At 34.2% G+C, this 20,707-nt stretch overlaps 1 protein-coding gene across 1 annotated transcript; it reads left to right on the top strand.

Annotated features, from left to right (window-relative positions):
* Positions 1 to 1,409: 1,409 nt before the first annotated feature.
* Positions 1,410 to 15,026, top strand: LOC134718396 (uncharacterized). Its single transcript, XM_063580897.1, has 4 exons — positions 1,410 to 1,526; positions 11,834 to 11,909; positions 13,801 to 14,043; positions 14,512 to 15,026. The coding sequence occupies exons 1-4, from the start codon at positions 1,410 to 1,412 to the stop codon at positions 15,024 to 15,026; spliced, it is 951 nt and encodes a 316-aa protein (XP_063436967.1).
* The last annotated feature ends 5,681 nt before the right edge of the window (positions 15,027 to 20,707 follow it).

Raw genomic sequence — 20,707 nt, 5'->3', positions numbered from 1 at the left:
TGTCCCAATACCCTTGATAGAGTTATTCAACAACTTCTTCTTATTTGTTAAGTTCATATTTTATAATTAATTATATTTGCATCTGTACCATGTGTAAGAAGAATCATAAAATCACTAACCCTATTATTTTGAAAACAGTTTGAGTTTTCATTTTATTCTGTACTCAAAAGTTTGTTGCATACCAATGAATATTTGTTTGTTTCATTTTATGGAGACAGAAAACATCCCTTAGAAAGACCATTAAATTTGGTGGAGGTAGTCCAACTGAAGAAAGCATTTCTTTATGTTTTTGCTGTTTACTTTTAAACAAGGTTTTTAAAGGAGCAGTTACATGTTGAACAGTGGTTGCAGTGGCAGATCCAGCCATTTTAAAAGGGGGCAGTTCCATATATATGTCCCTATTCAAATGCATTGATTGTCCCCTCCTAAATCTGCCTCTGAAGTTTTAAACCCCTGACCCCTCCCCCTGGATCCGCCACTGGGTTGCCAATCAGAGATTTTAATGTGAGATTTAAAAAATCATGTACGATTCCTTATACATGTATATACATGATATAATATAAAAAAGAAGATGTGGTATGATTGCTAATGAGACAATTATCCACAAAAGACCAAAATGACACAAACATTAACAATTATAGGTCACCGTACGGCCTTCAACAATGAGCAAATGCCCATACAGCATATAGTCAGCTATAAAAGGCCCCGATAAGCTTATTATTACACTTACACAATTAGAAAACGTCACAAGAGGGTTTCATAAGAAATAAAAAATGAAAAATACAATCCTCCCAACCGCCCCATTTTTTTCAAAAGTTTGGATGAAAATCTACTAATTAATTTTAGTTGGCCTAATCATACTCCAACAACACACTTTACTACCATCTAATCACATTTCACCAACAGATCTTACACCAATCATACACTGTTTACAAAACTACCATCTAATCACATTCTACCAATACACCTTTCACCAATTATACACTACTAACAAAACTACCATTCAATCACATTCCACCAACACACCCTACACCAATCATACACTTTTATCAAAACTACCATCTAAGCATACTCCGGCAACACATCTTACACTAATCATACACTATTAACAAAACTACCATTTGATTATACTCCAGCAACACATATAACTACCATCTTATCACATTTCACCCCCACACCCTACACCAATCATTCAATAATTTCTTTAACAGCAAAATCTCAAATATTATTCATTGATCTCTTTATAATGACACTTCATATGTGTTGTTGGTTTAGGTTCACTGGTTTTTATTTCAAGTATATATAAATAAGACAACAATCTGCATTGTATAGGTAAAATTAATGCAACAGTTACCTTTTATTTAATGCTTTACAGTTTTTGAAATAAAAGATATATATGGGTATAATTAATGAAAGATTATTTGATTGTATTTCAGGGTAAGACTCCTTATGATCTGGTAGAAATAAAAAGCTATGATGATGAAGAGGAAAAAAGGAAGAAGAAAGAAGTGATGGACTTCCTTAAGGTAAATAGTCTTGTCTTACTTAAAAAGATATTCACAGATTATAAGAGACAAAACAGACTTGGTACAAAGAAATTACAATAAATTGTTGCCTGTAGTTTTCAATGTCTTTGTAGTATTTGTTGTCAGTTAACAATGTAAGTTGACAATTCCAAGCTTGTTGCCTAATATACATGTTGGCATATGTGAAAGACAAATGTTTTAAATCTGTGTTCTCATCCGTTGGATGTCTCTTATTTTTGTGTCATCAGCTGCAGGGGTTAAAATCAACTAGCCAGACGCCCGGCACTAGATCATTTATACCTCGGCAATTAAAATGTGTAATCCGATATGCCCAACTGACTAGTAACAAAAAATTCTTGATGTTTCCAAAAAAGAAAGTGAAAAATCCCTTCATCACAATTCTATGTTAGCCAATTTGATTCAATTAAATCATCTGGGATTCCAAGAATTTGAACTGGTTTGTACAGTTCCTGTTGTACATATTTTAAAATTAGAACAAATAACACTGGCATGTCTGGGTTGTCTGGTATCATGTGTTGATCGCAATTCTCGTACTTTAAATATCGATTTCTCATACCATGGCTTGGGGTATTGTACATTGCTTATCGTGCCGAGATTTTCAATTAATGGTATATGGGGGTATGATGTATTGATTGGTATTGACCTGTCTTTTTGCACAGCTGTTGAGTACAAAACCATGCAACAAAATATTTCTTAATATTTTAGTATGGGAACCCCAGGAACTTCGTCAGTTTCAAAACGAAAAACGGTAGATGAAAGGAGTAACGAGGCTGAAAATTCACCCCCGGAAAATGCTAAATACGACATGGAAAAGCCGCGGAAAAAAATTAATAGTGTCCAGGACAGAAGGGCTGCCAAGTCTTTAGTCTTTAAACTTAGTTGTTTTTTTCTCTTTGATCTTTGGCCAACAAATCACGAATTCACTTCCTGAAAAGTTGGCAGAACTGGGACACAATGATTCCCCTGGCAAGGTTGGCTGTTGCTGAGGAAAAAAACAGACAATGCTCTGTGAATATGCCGTTAGTTGCCCCAAACACGCAAAAAAAAAGTCTGCTTTGAATATGGGAACAAATAAGTTAGGTTAACCACCAAAAGAATAAATAACAGATCAACAAAAATTATTAGATACAGTGTATAATGTCTCCTTCAAAACAAAGGACACCCACTTTGTATTTTGCAGCAAGCTCTTGATTTTTAAGGCATGCTAGGGCTAGCAGCTCAGTTTTGATGGACTAGCAGTTCTTCCAACAGGGCTAGTAAAATCCTGCTGCCAATAAGTCCTGGGCTAGTTAGCTGTAACATCAATTTTTAACCCCTGCAGCTTGGTATCTCCTAGGTATATACACTACAGTCCAGGTGGACTTTGTCATTTCCACTCGCCCACGGTGGACAATCCAATGCCGTCCACTCTCTGTCCACCGTGGGTGTGGTGCCCACCCTATGCCGTGGACATCCATGGGCGTAGTGCCAACCCTATACCGAGGACAGCCGTGGGCGTGGTGTCCACCCTATATTGAGGACAGCCGTAGACATACTATGCCCACGGTATACGGTGGAAAGAAGTGTGCACAATTCTGGATATTCCTCGTGATTTTCGTATACGTTAGATGCTTTTTAAGGGATTTATTCCAATATAATCTTTTTGTATAGTAGTTATATTTTTGCAATATTTCATGCACTTTTCATCTTTGTAAGAGACGTTTAAGGGTCTTAACCAGGGGCGGATGCAGGAATTTTCGAAAGGGGGGGTGCTAACTCAGGGCAAAGGGGGGTTGCAAAACATGTCCCGATACAAATGCATTGATCGGCAAAAATAAAGGGGGGGGGTGCGCACCCCCGGAACCCCTCCCTCTGGATCCGCCACTGGTAACCTTTACCAGTTCACTGAAACTAATTATTTCAAAAGAATGACCACTATGCACTTCCACATGTACAATCAAAATATGGTTTATTTAAATGACATATCGATGCGAATTGCGATCAATTACAAGAAAGGTCACGCTAAGGTTACTTGCATACGGAAAATATGTCGGCGAATTGCATCCTGGAATCAAGCAATTAAAAAAAGTAATCTTCTAAATGTGGACAAGTTAAAGAAATTTCTTCAGAAAAAAAGTATATGACAGTAGATATGTTTTAGAATGAAAACTATACTTATACAATGTTATAGTTGTAAAAAAAACCGTATGCATCATTTTTTTTTTAATTTGAAGTTTCATATGACTTTTTATAATATATAACAACAAACTAGAGTATACTGATTAATAATATACTAGTTGTTACGGTGAGGTTGAATTCCCGGTCATTTATTCATCATCCACACAGGAACTTGTCACCAGAAAACATGTGTCTGTGAAGTGTACCTTAACCTAACTTTTGGATAAAAGTGCTTGTCACTACCCAAAAGAACTTGTAGTCATCCGATGTTTTGTTAGTACATTGATTGATTTTAAGATTGGTGAATGCTAGATTTCATCGTCTGTTTAAAGACACAAGAGGATATGGATAGTAAACGGGCACTGGAGAAAAAAATGTTTGTATTTTTATTAAAATAAAACTTTTTGATTTTGCATAATTCTTTCATTATGAGGTTTCAAGCACACGGCACTTGAGATATGTTTCATTTTTATTCAATTGCAACCTTTTGATAAGAAGCTCGAAGAGATACTTTCCATAATCCAATGAATCGACATACATGTTACGTTCCCCGTAAGAGCCTTAATCATTTCCGGCCAATCTGAGCTCGTCTAGTCAGCAATCTATTGTAGAATTATGTCAATTCTTGGTTATAACCATTTTAAATTTAACATGAATGATTTATGTCAAGTTCGTTTTACGATTTAAAAAATGTGCAATAATATTTAATGAATTGATTTCAAATCAATTCTACGGAGAATCTATCAGAGATTCGATATAACTAGTGTATTCATATTGTTTAACGTGTCGTTCTTTCTAACATTTTCTTTCTTTGTTTGATAAATACTTTGTAATGAATTACAACTGGTATTACACAAATCTGTATCAGTTATTCTCATTGTCAGGTACATGTACATGTACATTTGTACTTGTAGGATGATATGTGATTTTCCAACGGGGAGGGACAAGGGTTGGGAACTACAAAAAATGTATGAAAATCTAAATACATCCTTTACGAGAAATGCTATTTTCTGTTACAGACGCTTTCTTTTAACCTTGCGTAGACTTGAGATTTTTTTTTCCAGATACAAAATAATAAGTCCTTTAAAGCATTTAAAGAATGACCCGTAAAGATTCTAAATTTTCTAAAGATAAGGCTATTCAAATACTGTAAAATAAAAGTACTGTACACGTGTGCTTTCTGTCAAATTATGTATGTGCTGGTCCCATATCATTAGTCTTTTGTTGCTATTTAACATATTTGATTTCCGTTCATGATTTTGTACGTTAATTAGACCGTTTGCTTTCTTATTTGAATTGTTTTACATTTGTCATTGTGTTTTTTTTTTATCTATGATGAATTTATTTATAGATGGCTATGTGATATATGCATTGCTCAGGGGCGGATCAAGGATTTTGGAAAAGAGGGGCGAAGTTTTTAAATTTGAATCGGACAACCCGTTGTTGGGTTGCTGCCCCTGAATCATTAATTCAATCAATTAAAAACAAATGTAAGATATGATCAGAACGTTCAAACTTGAGATGCATCATTGCTCTAAAATGATCTTAAGTCCATCCCAAAATCTGTCTTATAGTGTGTCTTCAAAAACAAACAAAAAGGTAAAACCTGCTACACAAAAGAACAAGTGGTCAGTATGCTGGAGTTTCTTATCGACAACATATTTGTTGAGTTTGGAGGTAGACTTTTTCAACAAACTGTCGGCATTCCTATGGGAACGAACTGCGCGCCTCTCCTTGCTGACCTCTTCTTGTTTTCATATGAATCAGAGTTCCTTCAGACACTTGTCAAAAACAAGAAGATCAAAGAAGCCAGGTTATTTAATTTCACTTTCAGATATATTGATGATGTTCTTTCCATTAACAATCCAAACTTTTCTGATTGGGTTCCATTAATATATCCACCAGAACTAGAAATTAAAGAGACAACAGACACGGCTTCATCCGCCTCATTTTTAGACTTATACCTCGAATTTGACATACACAGTCATCTTAGTACCAGAATCTATGACAAACGAGACGATTTTGATTTTGAAATTGTCAATTTCCCCCACCTTAGTAGCAACATACCAACTTCACCTGCATATATGGAATATACATTTCCCAACTTATTCGGTATTCAAGAGCTTGCAGCTCCTACTCAGACTTTGTAAAACGTCACCAGTGTCTGAGCAGAAAGTTGATGAACCAGGGGTATGTCAAAGAACGTCTCGTCCTTTTTCTAAAAAAGTTCATCGGAAGGTACCCAGAACTTGATGATAAATATTCCGTATCAACTTCACAAATAAAACACGATGGTCTTGAAGTATAGATTTTGCGTACTGACGTTGTTTATCGTATTAATTACGTGTTATATTATTCTTTTATTTGTCTTTATAAATATTACGTTACTGTTGTCTGTTTTTTGAGATATCCTTTCGACGTAACTCTGTGCTTATGTATCCCATCATACTTTGAACGACAAAATTATTTTATGATGTGACTCTGTACCTATGTATCTTGTCATACTTTGAATGACAAAATTATTTTATGATGTGACTCTGTACCTATGTATCTTGTCATACTTTGAATGACAAAATTATTTTATTTATTAATATTACTTTTACTGTTAACCAACTTTTTTTGTGATATATATTTTACGTGACTCTGTACTTATGTATCAATTCATACTTTGAACCACAATATTATTTTATTTATTATTATTACTTTAACTGTTAAGTCAGTGTTTGTTATATCTATTTTGCGTGACTGTATTTATGCATCCCGTCATACTTTAAACGACACAATTATTTCATGTCTACCTGTGCGAATTTCAAACGCGCAATTTTACACCAGTACCCATACCCTCCTTCCTTGATGGGTGCATTTTACATAGACAAATATAATCGTATAATATAATCAAACTGAGGATGTTAATTTGATGTATGCCTTTTTGTGCTTCTTCGTTACATTTGTTGTTTTTATAGTGATTAAGATGATAACACAATGTTGACTGCTGTACCCCTATTTTTGACATTTTTACCTATTATGTCTGTTTGTTTTGTTCACGCATCGGTGACAATATAATGGAATTTGCGACTGTCATACAAGTGAGAGGTTAAGCTAGCTATAAAACCAGGTTCAATCTACCATTTTCTACATTTGAAAATGCCTGTACCAAGTCAGGAATATGACAGTTCTTGTCCATTCGTTTTTGATGCGTTTTGTTATTTGATTTTGCCATGTGATTATGGACTTTCCGAATTGATTTTCCTCTGAGTTCAGTATTTTTGTGATTTTACTTTTTTCAAACGAAAGGATACTTCCGAGAACACCACGCCTGGTTATGACAAACTGAAAATGTTTGGGGACATATTTTAGATTTTTAAAACGTTAAAAAAAAAAATAAAAACTTTTTCAACCATTTCCAGAGGTTCAAATGTTCTTATTATACAATTTAAGCTTGAAATACATTTTGATTGATTTTAAGTGTTATTCTTTTACCCAGGCTAAGAGCTATCGCGAAAACTATCATTTCTTTTAAGAAAATGAAACGAGTGAAATTCAGCTTATAATAAAGGCAGTGTCTGCGTCATGCAGGTACGCGTGGCATAATTGGACTTCTTAGGGTACGTGTAACCGCCAAATATTCATATATTATTGGATAGAGATAATTGTGTATTAAACTGGTAAATTATCAAAATAAGTGAAACAAAAATATAGTTCACAGAGATTTTAAGATATGAGATGTCAACATACAATCAGTAATCCGATTTCATTTTTACCACATCCCTAATACGCTTTTGTAGAAACGATCCTGGCTAGATTTTGAATATTTTTCTTTAAATATTAACTATAATTATAGATTATCTATGCATATATATAACAAATTATTTATTCAAATAAATTAGTTCATCATATATAACCGTGACTTAATTTTTATTTTAAATTCTAAATATGAAGACCTGAAACGGAATTAGCAAGCAATTATTCCGGCGTTCTAAATGAATATATAATTATTAATTTGTTGTTGGTCCAGAGGTTGTTGGTCTAGATGTGAAACTTGTTGTCGGTCCAGAAATTGTTGGTCTAGAGGTGGAATCTATTGTCCGCCCTGAGGTTGTTCGTCTAGAGGTGGAATTTGTTGTCGGCCCTGAGGTTGTTGGTCCAGAGGTGAAATTTGTTGGTCCTGGGGATACGGTAGTTGGTCCCAGTATTGATGATTGTGGTGTAGTTGGAGGCATTGCCCTTGACAAACTTTGGCAAGTTTAAATATAATAAATTTTTATTTAGATTGTTTTTTTACAATGCCATCAATAAACAGATTATATACCCGTTCATTATGTGTTATTGCGAACCACAGAGTTGTCTGCTCTTGACCAAGGTATTTAAACTTTTGTAAGTTTACCTGTCCCATTGAATCAATACTATAGCAATTGCTCTCTGTGTAGTTTATTCATTTGAGACCTTAAATTTCTTCTTGGAGAAATCTATCGTTCATTGATTAATTTACCTGACCAAAAAAATATCCTCGTTTTTGGTTGAAATACATGTATAAACTGCATATGATACAGTTTTTATTGAATATCAACAATATATTTTCAATCTGTACATTATAAACACTGATTCAATTATAAAAAAGTTTATTTCGGATTTCCAATAAGTTAAAGGAAGATTTGCATTCAGTACAGCTTTCATTGGTTGGACTGTATACTTCAGACATCAGACAATTCAATGCAATTACACCAAACCAGTCATATAAAATATATAGGCCTAAAGTCTGTCAAAGGAGATTATAAATGATTTGTGACAATGCAAATACTAGATTTTAGAATATAAATGAATAACGTTAACCAATGAATTCAAAATACTAATATCTATTCAAATTCACAAATAGGTACTGAATAAACATCATGTAAATCATTAAATAAAGAAACATGAAATTTATAGTTTTAAAAAAGGGAAATAACAATGAACATTCTGAAACTGATTATACTAGTAAGGGAGACAACTACATATGCACTTTCATATTTAGTCAACGTGCATCACTATGTATTATCTATAAATTATGTGGCGAAGAGACATGATTTTGTTCAATACAATGACTGTACCTATTATAACAAATAGATGCAAACAACAGAATCAAAGGTGGAAATAAGCAAAGAATTACGGTCAATTCAAGATAATTGTCTGTGTGTAGTCAAAATAAGTTGTGATTGCATTGCGCATTTCAACTTCCTGTAAAATATAGAGTTATTGTCCTTTAAATCTGAGATTCACTTGTTGTCAAGTATCCAGTTGCGAGTATCGAGTTGCAAGTTACAAAAGTCAAGTTGCGAGTTAAGAAAGTCGAGTTGCGAGTTACGAAAGTGGAGTTGCGAGTTCAGAAAGTCGAGTTGCGAGTTACAAAAGTCGAGTTGCATGTTAAAAAATTCGAGTTGCGTGTTACAAAAGTCTAGTTGCGAGTTAAGAAAGTCGAGTTGGGAGTTACGAAAGTCGAGTTGCCGAGCCTGGCAATAATTGTTAGGGACCGCAAAATTTATTCTTTGGCAGTCAGACACTCAAACTTGTGGACGTTAAAATTATATATGTCTACATTGGCTAGAGATACAGGGGAAATGATGTGCGTGCATAAAACAAGTTTAAACCCGCTGCATTTTTGTGTCTGACCTTAGTCAGGAACCTATAGCCTTTGTTGCTCTTGTATATTTTTTTTATTTTGGTTCATCTTTATATTAAGGAGCATAGAATGGCGTAAATATTCTTGATCTAAAGATATATAACACTGTGTTTCGGGGCCTGTTTGGGGCTCCCTCTAGGTGTGTGATTTCTCGTTGTGTTGAAGACCAAATGGCCTTCGGTTGAATTGCATATTTTGGTTGGGTTGCTGTCTCTTTGACTCATTCCCCGATTTGATTCTTTGGTCTATGCATGTAGCCATCAAAGATACTATTGTAAAAACTACATTTGCGCCATTTTACAGGTAAGGTTTAATTGGAAAATTTAAAATGTTTAGTGCTTCATCGTGAATAAGATTTTTTTTAAAGTATTCCTCCAGGGTATTGGGTAACTTATAAAACTGAGTCACTTAGGTTTAAAATTATATAGTGTTCACACGTTTGAGATTGTCAATTATGAATAAATAAGAAAAACGGTTTCAGTTAGTTTTCTAAGAATTCAATTTGGATTGTTCCATATTCGGGAAACTAAAGATGATACTATGGTAATAACATATGATGCAGGAGGTAACGGTCATACTGCCATGACGTCCATAGAGATGTTCGAAATGTAAAGCCCCGATCACAACAGATCGTACGATTTTTTGTCGTGGAAGATCAATAAAAAAGTTGTCGTGCAAAATCAAATGTCAAAAAAATATGTAGAGAGATCACATCAGCTACGACATGTCTACGATGGTTCCACGATGGGTACAGTACAGGAAAAAAGAATTGTAATTATACTGTTGTGGGTTTGTCGCAAATGAGTCTTGTGAAAGCCGTGCGACTGTCGTATAACAATCGTGAGTTTTTGGTTCTATTTTTCAGATTTTCATGTCATGGAAATATGCGTGTAACCGTTGTGTCACTGTCGAACGACTGTCGCACAACAGTCGTGTGTCACTCGTACGTTTGACTCCGAAATGCTAGCATATAAACATGATAAAGAAGGCCCGATTTATTGCGTGCCATGTGGCATTTGCTTTCAATATTGTTCAGTGTCATCATAAGTTTGGTCCAAATAAACGGCGTTATTCCATATTGGTATCATTTTAGTAAGTTTCTCGTTATGAATTGGATTTTGAATAAAAAAGCATATTCACTTCAGAAAGTGTTATTCACCGCGCTAAACGTCTTACACTTTTACATGCAACGTAATGTATGGTAAAATGTTTCATGTAAAATTTGTTTTGGTATATGTTTGTCATTAAATACATTTTCTTTTCTCGGAATATGGAACAAAAACGTTACTGTCTTTTGTTTCGGTAAATATGGGGTTTAATTGACTTTGGAATAACTGATATTCACTTCGGCCATCGGCCTCAGTGAATATCATGTTTTTCAAAAGTCAAGAAAACCGCTTATTTACCTCATCAAAAGACAGTAACTGTATATTATTCGTATTATATGAAAAAGAAGATGTGGTATGATTGCCAATGAGACAACTGTCCACAAGAAACCAAAATGACATAGAAATTAACAACTATAGGTCACCATACGGCCTTCATAAATGAGCAAAGCCCATACCCCATAGTCAGCTATAAAAGGCCCCGAAATGACAATGTAAAACAAATCAAACGAGAAAACTAACGGCCTTATTTATATAAAAAAATAAAAAAATTGATACACAACTATTGAACAATATTAAAACATAATACATTTATAGTTACCTTTAAAACTAAGGGCTTGGACATTTTAACCTAAGACTATTAATGGCATGGACATGATTCCATAGCAAAATTAGTCTGGGGACATAAATTTTATCAAAAATATAACTATGCAACTCTTAAACATTACTAAAACATAACATCTAAATTTCCATGGTTTAAATGTAATTAAATATTATAGGATTTTATAGGACATGATTACCTAGGAAAATTTTAGTCTGGGGACATATATTAATAACATCGGACTAAATATACTAGTAAATTCGGTAACCATGGACTTTTTATACTAGCAATATTTGTACCCCCAGACATATTTTACCAGGACAAATTTATCACTTACACACGCATGCTTTGTTTATCAAATGTGAATCGATCCTCAAAAATATTTTTGTAACTCGCAACTTGACTTTCGTAACTCGCAACTCAACTTTCTTAACTCACAACTCGACTTTTGTAACTCGCAACTCGACTTTCTTAACTCGCAACTCGACTTTCTTAACTCGCGACTCGGCTTTCTTAACTCGCAACTCAACTTTTGTAACTCGCAACTCAACTTTCGTAACTCGCAACTAGACTTTTTTAACTCGCAACTCGACTTTTTTAACTCGCAACTCGACTATCTTAACTCGCAACTTGTAACTCGACTATATGAAACCCTCTTTAAATCTACTGGCAGATAGAAAGGCTATTAGAATTTATATATGTATTAAACTATTTGACAAGTTTTCACATGGGGCATGATAGTTTATAGCATATTTTTCTTTTGTAGACTGTCATGTCAAAGACATCCCCAGAAGTAACTCCTGACACCCATTTACAGGAACCTGCAGCACCAGTAGTTGAAGGTAATGCTCTAATGTTAATTATTCAGATACTGGCTGAAATGATTTATAATTACTTGTTTCTGATATAGGGAAACCTTTATATCTGCTTATAATGTTATAATGAAAAAACCCAGCAAATTGATGGGAAAAGTGAAATAGGCTATTGGTGAAGATTGATTGATTACAGATCACATAATTTTTTTTAATCTGTGCATGTCCGTAAATAAACAAATAAACAGACTCATACATCAGCACGTAGACATATTGACACACTGACAGATTTAACACATTAACAGATTTATATATCAACACATTGGCATATCGATGCATTTACAGATCGACATAATAATAGACTCCTACATCAACACATTGACATATTGGCACACTTACAGATTAACATATCACTAGACTCAAACGTCAACACAATAACATATTGAAACACTGACAGATCAACATTTTTACACTCATACATCATCAGGATGATAGATCAACACATTAACAGACATATTGACACACTGACAGATCAATTGATTACAAGACTCAAACTTTAACAAATTGACATATCGACACACTGACAGATTAACTCTTTAACACACATTTGTCATCACACTGATAGATCAACACATTGACATATTGAAACACTAACATATCAAAATATAACCAGATTCAAACATCAACACATTGACATATAGACACACTGACAGCTGAATACATTAACAGACTCGTACATTAACACATTGAATATTGAAACATTGACAGATCAACACTTTAGCACACATACATCATCACGCTAATAGATCAACACATTGATATACTCAAATATCAGCACATTAACATAATGATACACTGACATATCAACACATTCCCTGACTCAAACATCAGCACATTGACATAATGACACACTGACATATCAACACATTCCCTGACTCAAACATCAGCACATTGACATAATGACACACTGACATATCAACACATTCCCTGACTCAAACATCAACACATTGACATATTGACACACTGAATATCAACATCTTACCAGACTCAAACATAAATAATTGACAGATGAACACATTAACAGACTCATACATTGACACATTGACAGATCTACACATTAACAGACTGAAACATTTGCATATTGACAAATTGACACACTGACAAATCAACACATTAACAGACTAAAATATTCACACGTCGACATATTGACACATTGACAGGATCATACATCAATACATAGACATATAGACACTCTTGAACATATTGAACCACAAACATATTGAAAAACTCATACATTAACACATTAACAGATTCAAACATCAATGCATTAACACACTGTTATATCAATACATTAACACTCATACATCGACACATAAACATATTGACACACTGACATATTAACTAAAATTTCAGACTCATACATACACCTTGACATATTGGCACACTAACAGATCAACAAATTAACAGACTTGTACATCAACATGTAAACATATCAACACACTTATAAATTAACACATTAACAGATAAATTCATCCACACAGAGATATCGACAAACTGACATTTTAACACATTATCATGCAGACTCATACATCGACACAGACATATTGACACACTGAAATTTCAACACATTAAAATATTCATATATCAACACATTAACATATTAAAACACTAACAAATTAACACATTAACAGACTTCTACATCATTACACCAATAATTCAATACATAAACAGGCTAATACATAAAAACATAGACATAAAGACATTGTGACATATTTAACGCATTGACATATCGAAAAGATGACATATCAACATATTAACCAACAAATGAGGAGAAATTATCTATGAGTGTTTGTATGGATACATTTTTCTTTTCACAACATGAACAAATCAAAACTTTTCAATTTTTTAAATTTTTTTTTAGATTCCATCGGAAAAGGGCAACAGTCTGCCATGTTAAATCGTTTATTAGGGAAGGGCAGCTATGAATCTTTTGATATGAGATGCATGGTAACTGGCCAATTTTCTGTTGGGAAGTCGACTCTTGTTAAGCTGTTAGCTGGAGAAATTATACCTGATGGTCGACACCCGACAGATGGGATTTCTCTGGTAGAAGGTCGCTGTGGCCTAGATATTCTTACAAAAGAGTGGATTCTTGTTGATCCAGGTGAGAAAGTACAAACATCTGACCACATTTAAAGAAACTATTGCATGGACTGCGCTATCAGCAGAGATGTTATAGCACTGATTTAAATTAGTTTCACATTGTAGCCATTTTTTGTGCCTTCTATTCACGCACCATATTAATTCAATATCAAATCTGATTTGTGTATGAAAATCTTAACATTTTACTAATCTTATTAGAAAGATGTTAAGGTTTTATATTTTGAAATTGAATTTAAATGTTAAAATTATGCAATGAATTAAAATTTATTTTCCATAATCAATAATTTCATCAATCAATCAGTTAAAATATGACTCTCTTTAAAATGTGTTAATAGCATTATATGAATGTTACACCTGATAAGATATGATTCTTATTTTAATTCTGATTTTTCTTACATTCTTCACTTGGTTTTGACAGCCTGCACCTGTTTTGGATTTGATTTGCCTGATGTATTAAATATAATTTCAGACTCTTACAATGCCCTAGATGTTGTGTACCATAAGGTTTTAATGACCTCTCTGGAAGAAGAGGAGGAGAGTGAAGTTACCAACAAAGCTTCAGATACAAGCCCAACTGGTTATGCCAAAGCTACACTTTCCTCTTTGCCCTCAGAACAGTCTGCAACAGCACAATCTCTACCATCTACGAAATCCTCCAATGTGCCTCACACAGTAAACCAGATGGAACAGAAAATGAGAACAAGAATGACTAAAGAAGAAATAAGAAAGAAAATGGAAAAAGTCCTCAAAAGTGGGAAGTATAAAATGAAAGTTGGACGTCTTATCTTCTGGGATTTTGGTGGACAATACGTTTATTTAACAACACACCAGACCTTCATGACATTCCGAGCGTTGTTTCTTGTAGTATTTGATGGGAGCAAAGATTTGCATGAACAGGTCCCTGATGTGATGTGTTTTCCAGGGCAGCACATGACGCCAACGCCAGCAGGTAATATGCATGTTATTTACACTCCGATTATGTAAACAGGATACATTTCTATAACAGCAAGGGATAATTAAAAAAATAATTAAATTTGTCTTTTCTAAATATTTAAGAAAACCTAAATGTTTACGTAACTTGCTTACATTGCCACTTTGAGATTGTCACAAACTACCATATTAACCTCAATATGTCTCACATTTTGAAACATTGATATGAGGTTATACAATAATATTTTTCAAAGATTCCAGGTTTTATTTTTTGTATGTTGGAAAGTGTTTTGTATACACAAAAATGATCAGTTAAATTTGAATCAAATTGAGTGGCCAACTCTTTTAGGAAGTTAGAGCATGAGCAAACAACTGAACATTTTCAAATCAGTAGGCAGAACAATAGAATGACATCATGATATATTGTGATAAAGCGCTTTCCTGAAAATTTCTTTAGATTTTGCATGAGTGAATTTTCACAAAAAGGAGCTGATGATTTTATCATAAGCATGAACAGAGTGTTGCACTTATTGACAGACAACATCATATTTATATACCACCACAACACAATTTTGCGGTCGTATATTGGTTTGACGTTTGCTTCAATGTCATCATCCTAAGACACTTTACTTTTCGCACATTAACTGTAGTTTAAGTAAATGCATTTCTATGAAATTTTACCATACACTTCAATACCACAAAAAGGAAGGTTGGGATGGATTTTGGGGTTTATGGTACATGCTGTTAAGGAATTAGGGGCCAAAAAAGGGCCAAAAATAAGCATTTTTGTAACTTCCAGACATTAACTTGTGTGTTAGTGAATTGATCTCTCTGACCTTGTACCACAAGGTTCCATATCACAAAGGGAAGGCTGGGATTGATTCAGGGGGTAATTGCCTCATAATTTTAGGAAAAAGGGGCCAAAAAAGAAGCAAAAACAAGCTTTTTTCGAGTTGTACTAATAGTTCTAAAAGGTTCCACAAAGGTAAAGCTGGAATTGAGTTTGGGGGGAATTGCGGGAAACGCTTAGGAATTAAGGGCCGAAAAGGGGCCGAAAATTAGCATTTTTTCTAGTTTCCAGACAATAAATTGTGTTCTAGTGTATGGATCTCTCTGAAATTGTACTGAAAGGTACCACACCACAATGGGAAGGGTGGGATTGATATTGAGGGTAATTTCCTCAATTTTTTGGGAATTAGGGGCCAAAAAGGGTAAAAAAAACATGCATTTTTTTAGTTTCAGGACAATAACTTGTGTGTAAGTGTATGGATCTTTCTGAAATTGTACTACAAGGTTCCATCACAAAGGAAAGGCTCGGTTTGATTTTGGGTCCAAAAAGGGACAAAAAAACATGCCTTTTTCTAGTTTCCAGACAGTAACTTGTGTTCAATTGTATGGATCTTCCTGCAATTGTGCTGCAAGGTATTATACCACAAAGTGAAGGCTGGAATTGAGTTTGGGATGATGAATCATAAGGGATATTTTTTTTCTTTAAAATTCCATTTTAAGTTGGTTATTTCTGATATATATATATTAAAGCAAAAAATAATGATATGGCAGGAGATACACACCAAACAGGATATGTAAATTATTATATTAAGTATTGTGCAATAGCAAGAAATTTTCAATTGCACAGTTTTGCGCAACAGCAAGAAATCTTCAATTGCACAGTATTGCACAAAAAACAAGAAATCTTCAATTGTACAGTATTGTGCATTAGCAAGAAATCTTCATTTGCACAGTATTGCACAATAGCAAGAAATATCCAATTACACAAAATTGCGCAATAGCAAGAAATATTCAATTTCACAGTATTGCGCAATAGCAAGAACTATTGAATTGCACAGCATTGCGCAATTGCAAGAAATATTCAATTGCACAGTATTGGACAATAGCGAGAAATCTTCTTTTGCACAGTATTGTGCAAGAGGAAGAGATCTTCAATTGAAAGTTATTACAAATATTTTTAACCAATTTTTTTTTTTTTTAGATAATTCACAACATTTTTTTAGTGTCTGAAACCTATATTATGTCAAAAATTTGATAACAATACAAATTCAGACAGTATCAAGCTTGAATATTGTGTCCAAACATGCACAAACTGTTCAGGGTTCGACCTCTGCGGTTGTATGTATGTGCGTACCTTGCAAGGTCCTCATGTCAGTCAGACAGTTTTCACTTGACCTCGACCTCATTTCATGGATCAGTGAGCAAGGTTAAGTTTTGATGGTCTAGTATATTTGGTGTATGGAAGAATTCTAAGGTGTACATGTCCAAGTGGCAGGTGTGATCTGACCTTGACCTCATTTCATGGTTCGGTAATTATAGTTTAATTTTTGTGTTTTGGTCGTTTTTAGCTCACCTGGCCCAAAGGGCCAAGTGAGCTTTTCTCATCACTTGGCGTCCGGCGTCCGTCGTCCGGCGTCCGGCGTCGTCCGGCGTTAGCTTTTACAAAAATCTTCTCCTCTGAAACTACTGGGCCAAATCAAACCAAACTTGGCCACAATCATCATTGGGGTATCTAGTTTAAAAAATGTGTGGCGTGACCCGGTCATCTAATCAAGATGGCCGCCATGGCTAAAAATAGAACATAGGGGTAAAATGCAGTTTTTCGCTTATAACTCAAAAACCAAAGCATTTAGAGGAAATCTGACATGGGGTAAAAATGTTTATCAGGTCAAGATCTATCTGCCCTGAAATTTTCAGATGAATCGGTTAACCTGTTGTTTTGTTGCTGCCCCTGAATTGGTAATTATGAGGAAATTTTGCTGTTTTTGGTTATTATCTTGAATATTATTATAGATAGAGATAAACTGTTAACAGTAATAATGTTCAGTAAAGTTAGATTTACAAATAAGTCAACATGACCGAAATGGTCAGTTGACCCCTTTAGGAGTTATTGCCCTTTATAGTCAATTTTTAACCATTTTTCATAAATCTAAGTAATCTTTTACAAAAATCTTCTCCTCTGAAACTACTGAGCCAAATTAATCCAAACTTGGCCACAATCATCTTTGGGGTATCTAGTTTAAAAAATGTGTGACGTGACCCGGTCAACCAACCAAGATGGCTGCCACGGCTAAAAATAGAACATAGGGGTAAAATGCAGTTTTTGGCTTATAACTCAAAAACCAAAGCATTTTGAGGAAATTTGACAGGGATAAAAATGTTTATCAGGTCAATATCTATCTGCCCTGAAATTTTCAGATGAATTGGACAATCGGTTGTTGGCTTGCTGCCCTCCAATTGGTAATTTTTAAAGAAATTTTGCCGTTTTTGGTTATTATCTTGAATACTATTATAGATAGAGATAAACTGTAAACAGCAATAATGTTCAGCAAAGTAAGATCTACAAATAAGTCAACATGACCTAAATGGTCAATTGACCCCTTAAGGAGTTATTGCCCTTCATAGTCAATTTTTAACAATTTTCATTAATTCAGTAAATTTATGTAAATTTTTACCAAATATTTTTCTCTGTTACTAATGGGCAAGGTTCATTATAGATATAATTGTAAGAAGCAAGAACGTTCAGTAAAGTAAGAACTTCAAACACATCACCATCACCAAAATACAATTTTGTCATGAATCCATGTGTGTCCTTTGTTTAATATGCACATAGACCAAGGTGAGCGACACAGGCTCTTTAGTTTTTATACTGTATGCCATTGGTCTACAATATTTGGTATATGAAATAATTGTAGGGTGGACATATTCAACAGACAATTTCATAGAAATTGATCCAATATCCACCCATTTAGGTGTGAATCATATCTCTGGCCTAACATTGATACTGTGCTATGTACGTAATGTTTCGGGTTATTTAGGAAATGTTTTTATTCCAGGGAAACCTTCATCAGAGACCACCCCTATTGTTTTTGTTTTGACTTGTTATTTTTTTATTTTTAATTTATTTCTTTTTTAGTACTATTTTACTTTAATTTATTTCGTTTTATTTTTATTTTAGCTCACCTGGCCCGAAGGGCCAAGTGAGCTTTTCTCATCACTTGGCGTCCGTCGTCCGTCGTCGTTAACTTTTAGAAAAATCTTCTCCTCTGAAACTACTGGGCCAAATGAAACCAAACTTGGCCACAACCATCATTTGGGTATTTAGTTTAAAAAATGTGTGGCGTGACCCGCCAAACAAAACAAGATGGCCGCCATGGCTAAAAATAGAACATAGGGGTAAAATGCAGTTTTTGGCTTATAACTCAAAAACCAAAGCATTTAAAGCAAATCTGTCAAAGGGTAAAATTGTAAATCAGGTCAAGATCTATCTGCCCTGATATTTTCAGATGAATCCGACAACCCGTTGTTGGGTTGCTGCCCCTGAATTGGTAATTTTAGGGAAATTCTGTCCATTTTCACTTATTATCTTGAATATTATTATAGATAGAGATAAACTGTAAACAGCAATAATGTTCAGCAAAGTAAGATCTACAAATAAGTCAACATAACCAAAATGGTCAGTTGACCCCTTTAGGAGTTATTGCCCTTTATAGTCAATGTTTAACCATTTTTCGTTAATCTTAGTAATCTTTTACAAAAATCTTCTCCTCTGAAACTACTGATCCAAATAAAACCAAACTTGGCCGCAATCATTATTGGGGTTCCTAGTTAAAAAAATGTGTGGCGTGACCTGGCCAACCAACCAAGATGGCTGCCATGGCTAAAAATAGAACATAGGGGTAAAATGCAGTTTTTTGCTTATAACTCAAAAACCAAACCTTTTAGAGCAAATCTGACAAGTGGTAAAATTGTTTATCTAGGCAAGATCTAACTGCCAGAAATTTTCAGATGAATCCGACAACCCGTTGTTGGGTTGCTGCCCCTGAATTGGTAATTTTAGGGAAATTTTGATGTTTTTGGTTATTATCTTGAATATTATTATAGATAGAGATAAACTGTAAACAGCAATAATGTTAAGCAAAGTAAGATCTACAAATAAGTCAACATAACCAAAATGGTCAGTTGACCCCTTTAGGAGTTATTGCCCTTTATAGTCAATGTTTAACCATTTTTCGTTAATCTTAGTAATCTTTTACAAAAATCTTCTCCTCTGAAACTACTGGGCCAAATAAAACCAAACTTGGCCGCAATCATTATTGGGGTTCTTAGTTAAAAAAATGTGTGGCGTGACCTGGCCAACAAACTAAGATGGCTGCCATGGCTAAAAATAGAACATAGGGTTAAAATGCAGTTTTTTGCTTATAACTCAAAAACCAAACCTTTTAGAGCAAATCTGACATTGGTAAAATTGTTTATCTAGGCAAGATCTGACTGCCCTGAAATTTTCAGATGAATCCGACAACCCGTTGTTGGGTTGCTGCCCCTGAATTGGTAATTTTAGGGAAATTTTGATGTTTTTGGTTATTATCTTGAATATTATTATAGATAGAGATAAACTGTAAACAGCAATAATGTTAAGCAAAGTAAGATCTACAAATAAGTCAACATAACCAAAATGGTCAGTTGACCCCTTTAGGAGTTATTGCCCTTTATAGTCAATTTTTAACCATTTTTCGTTAATCTTAGTAATCTTTTACAAAAATCTTCTCCTCTGAAACTACTGGGCCAAATAAAACCAAACTTGGCCGCAATCATTATTGGGGTTCCTAGTTAAAAAAATGTGTGGCGTGACCTGGCCAACCAACCAAGATGGCTGCCATGGCTAAAAATAGAACATAGGGTTAAAATGCAGTTTTTTGCTTATAACTCAAAAACCAAACCTTTTA

This window comes from Mytilus trossulus, chromosome 5 (assembly GCF_036588685.1).
Source record: "Mytilus trossulus isolate FHL-02 chromosome 5, PNRI_Mtr1.1.1.hap1, whole genome shotgun sequence".
Taxonomy (NCBI): domain Eukaryota; kingdom Metazoa; phylum Mollusca; class Bivalvia; order Mytilida; family Mytilidae; genus Mytilus; species Mytilus trossulus.
The sequence above is the reverse complement of the archived record's forward strand: the minus strand, read 5'-3'. Positions and strand labels throughout refer to the sequence as shown.

Bases quoted from the DNA above. Each gene is read 5' to 3' on its own strand.
- LOC134718396 (XM_063580897.1), top strand. From the start codon at position 1,410: ATGAAAGATTATTTGATTGTATTTCAGGGTAAGACTCCTTATGATCTG. The intron at 1,527-11,833 runs GTAAATAGTCTT...TTTCTTTTGTAG, and splicing joins AAGTGATGGACTTCCTTAAG to ACTGTCATGTCAAAGACATC. The intron at 14,044-14,511 runs GTGAGAAAGTAC...ATATAATTTCAG, and splicing joins GTGGATTCTTGTTGATCCAG to ACTCTTACAATGCCCTAGAT.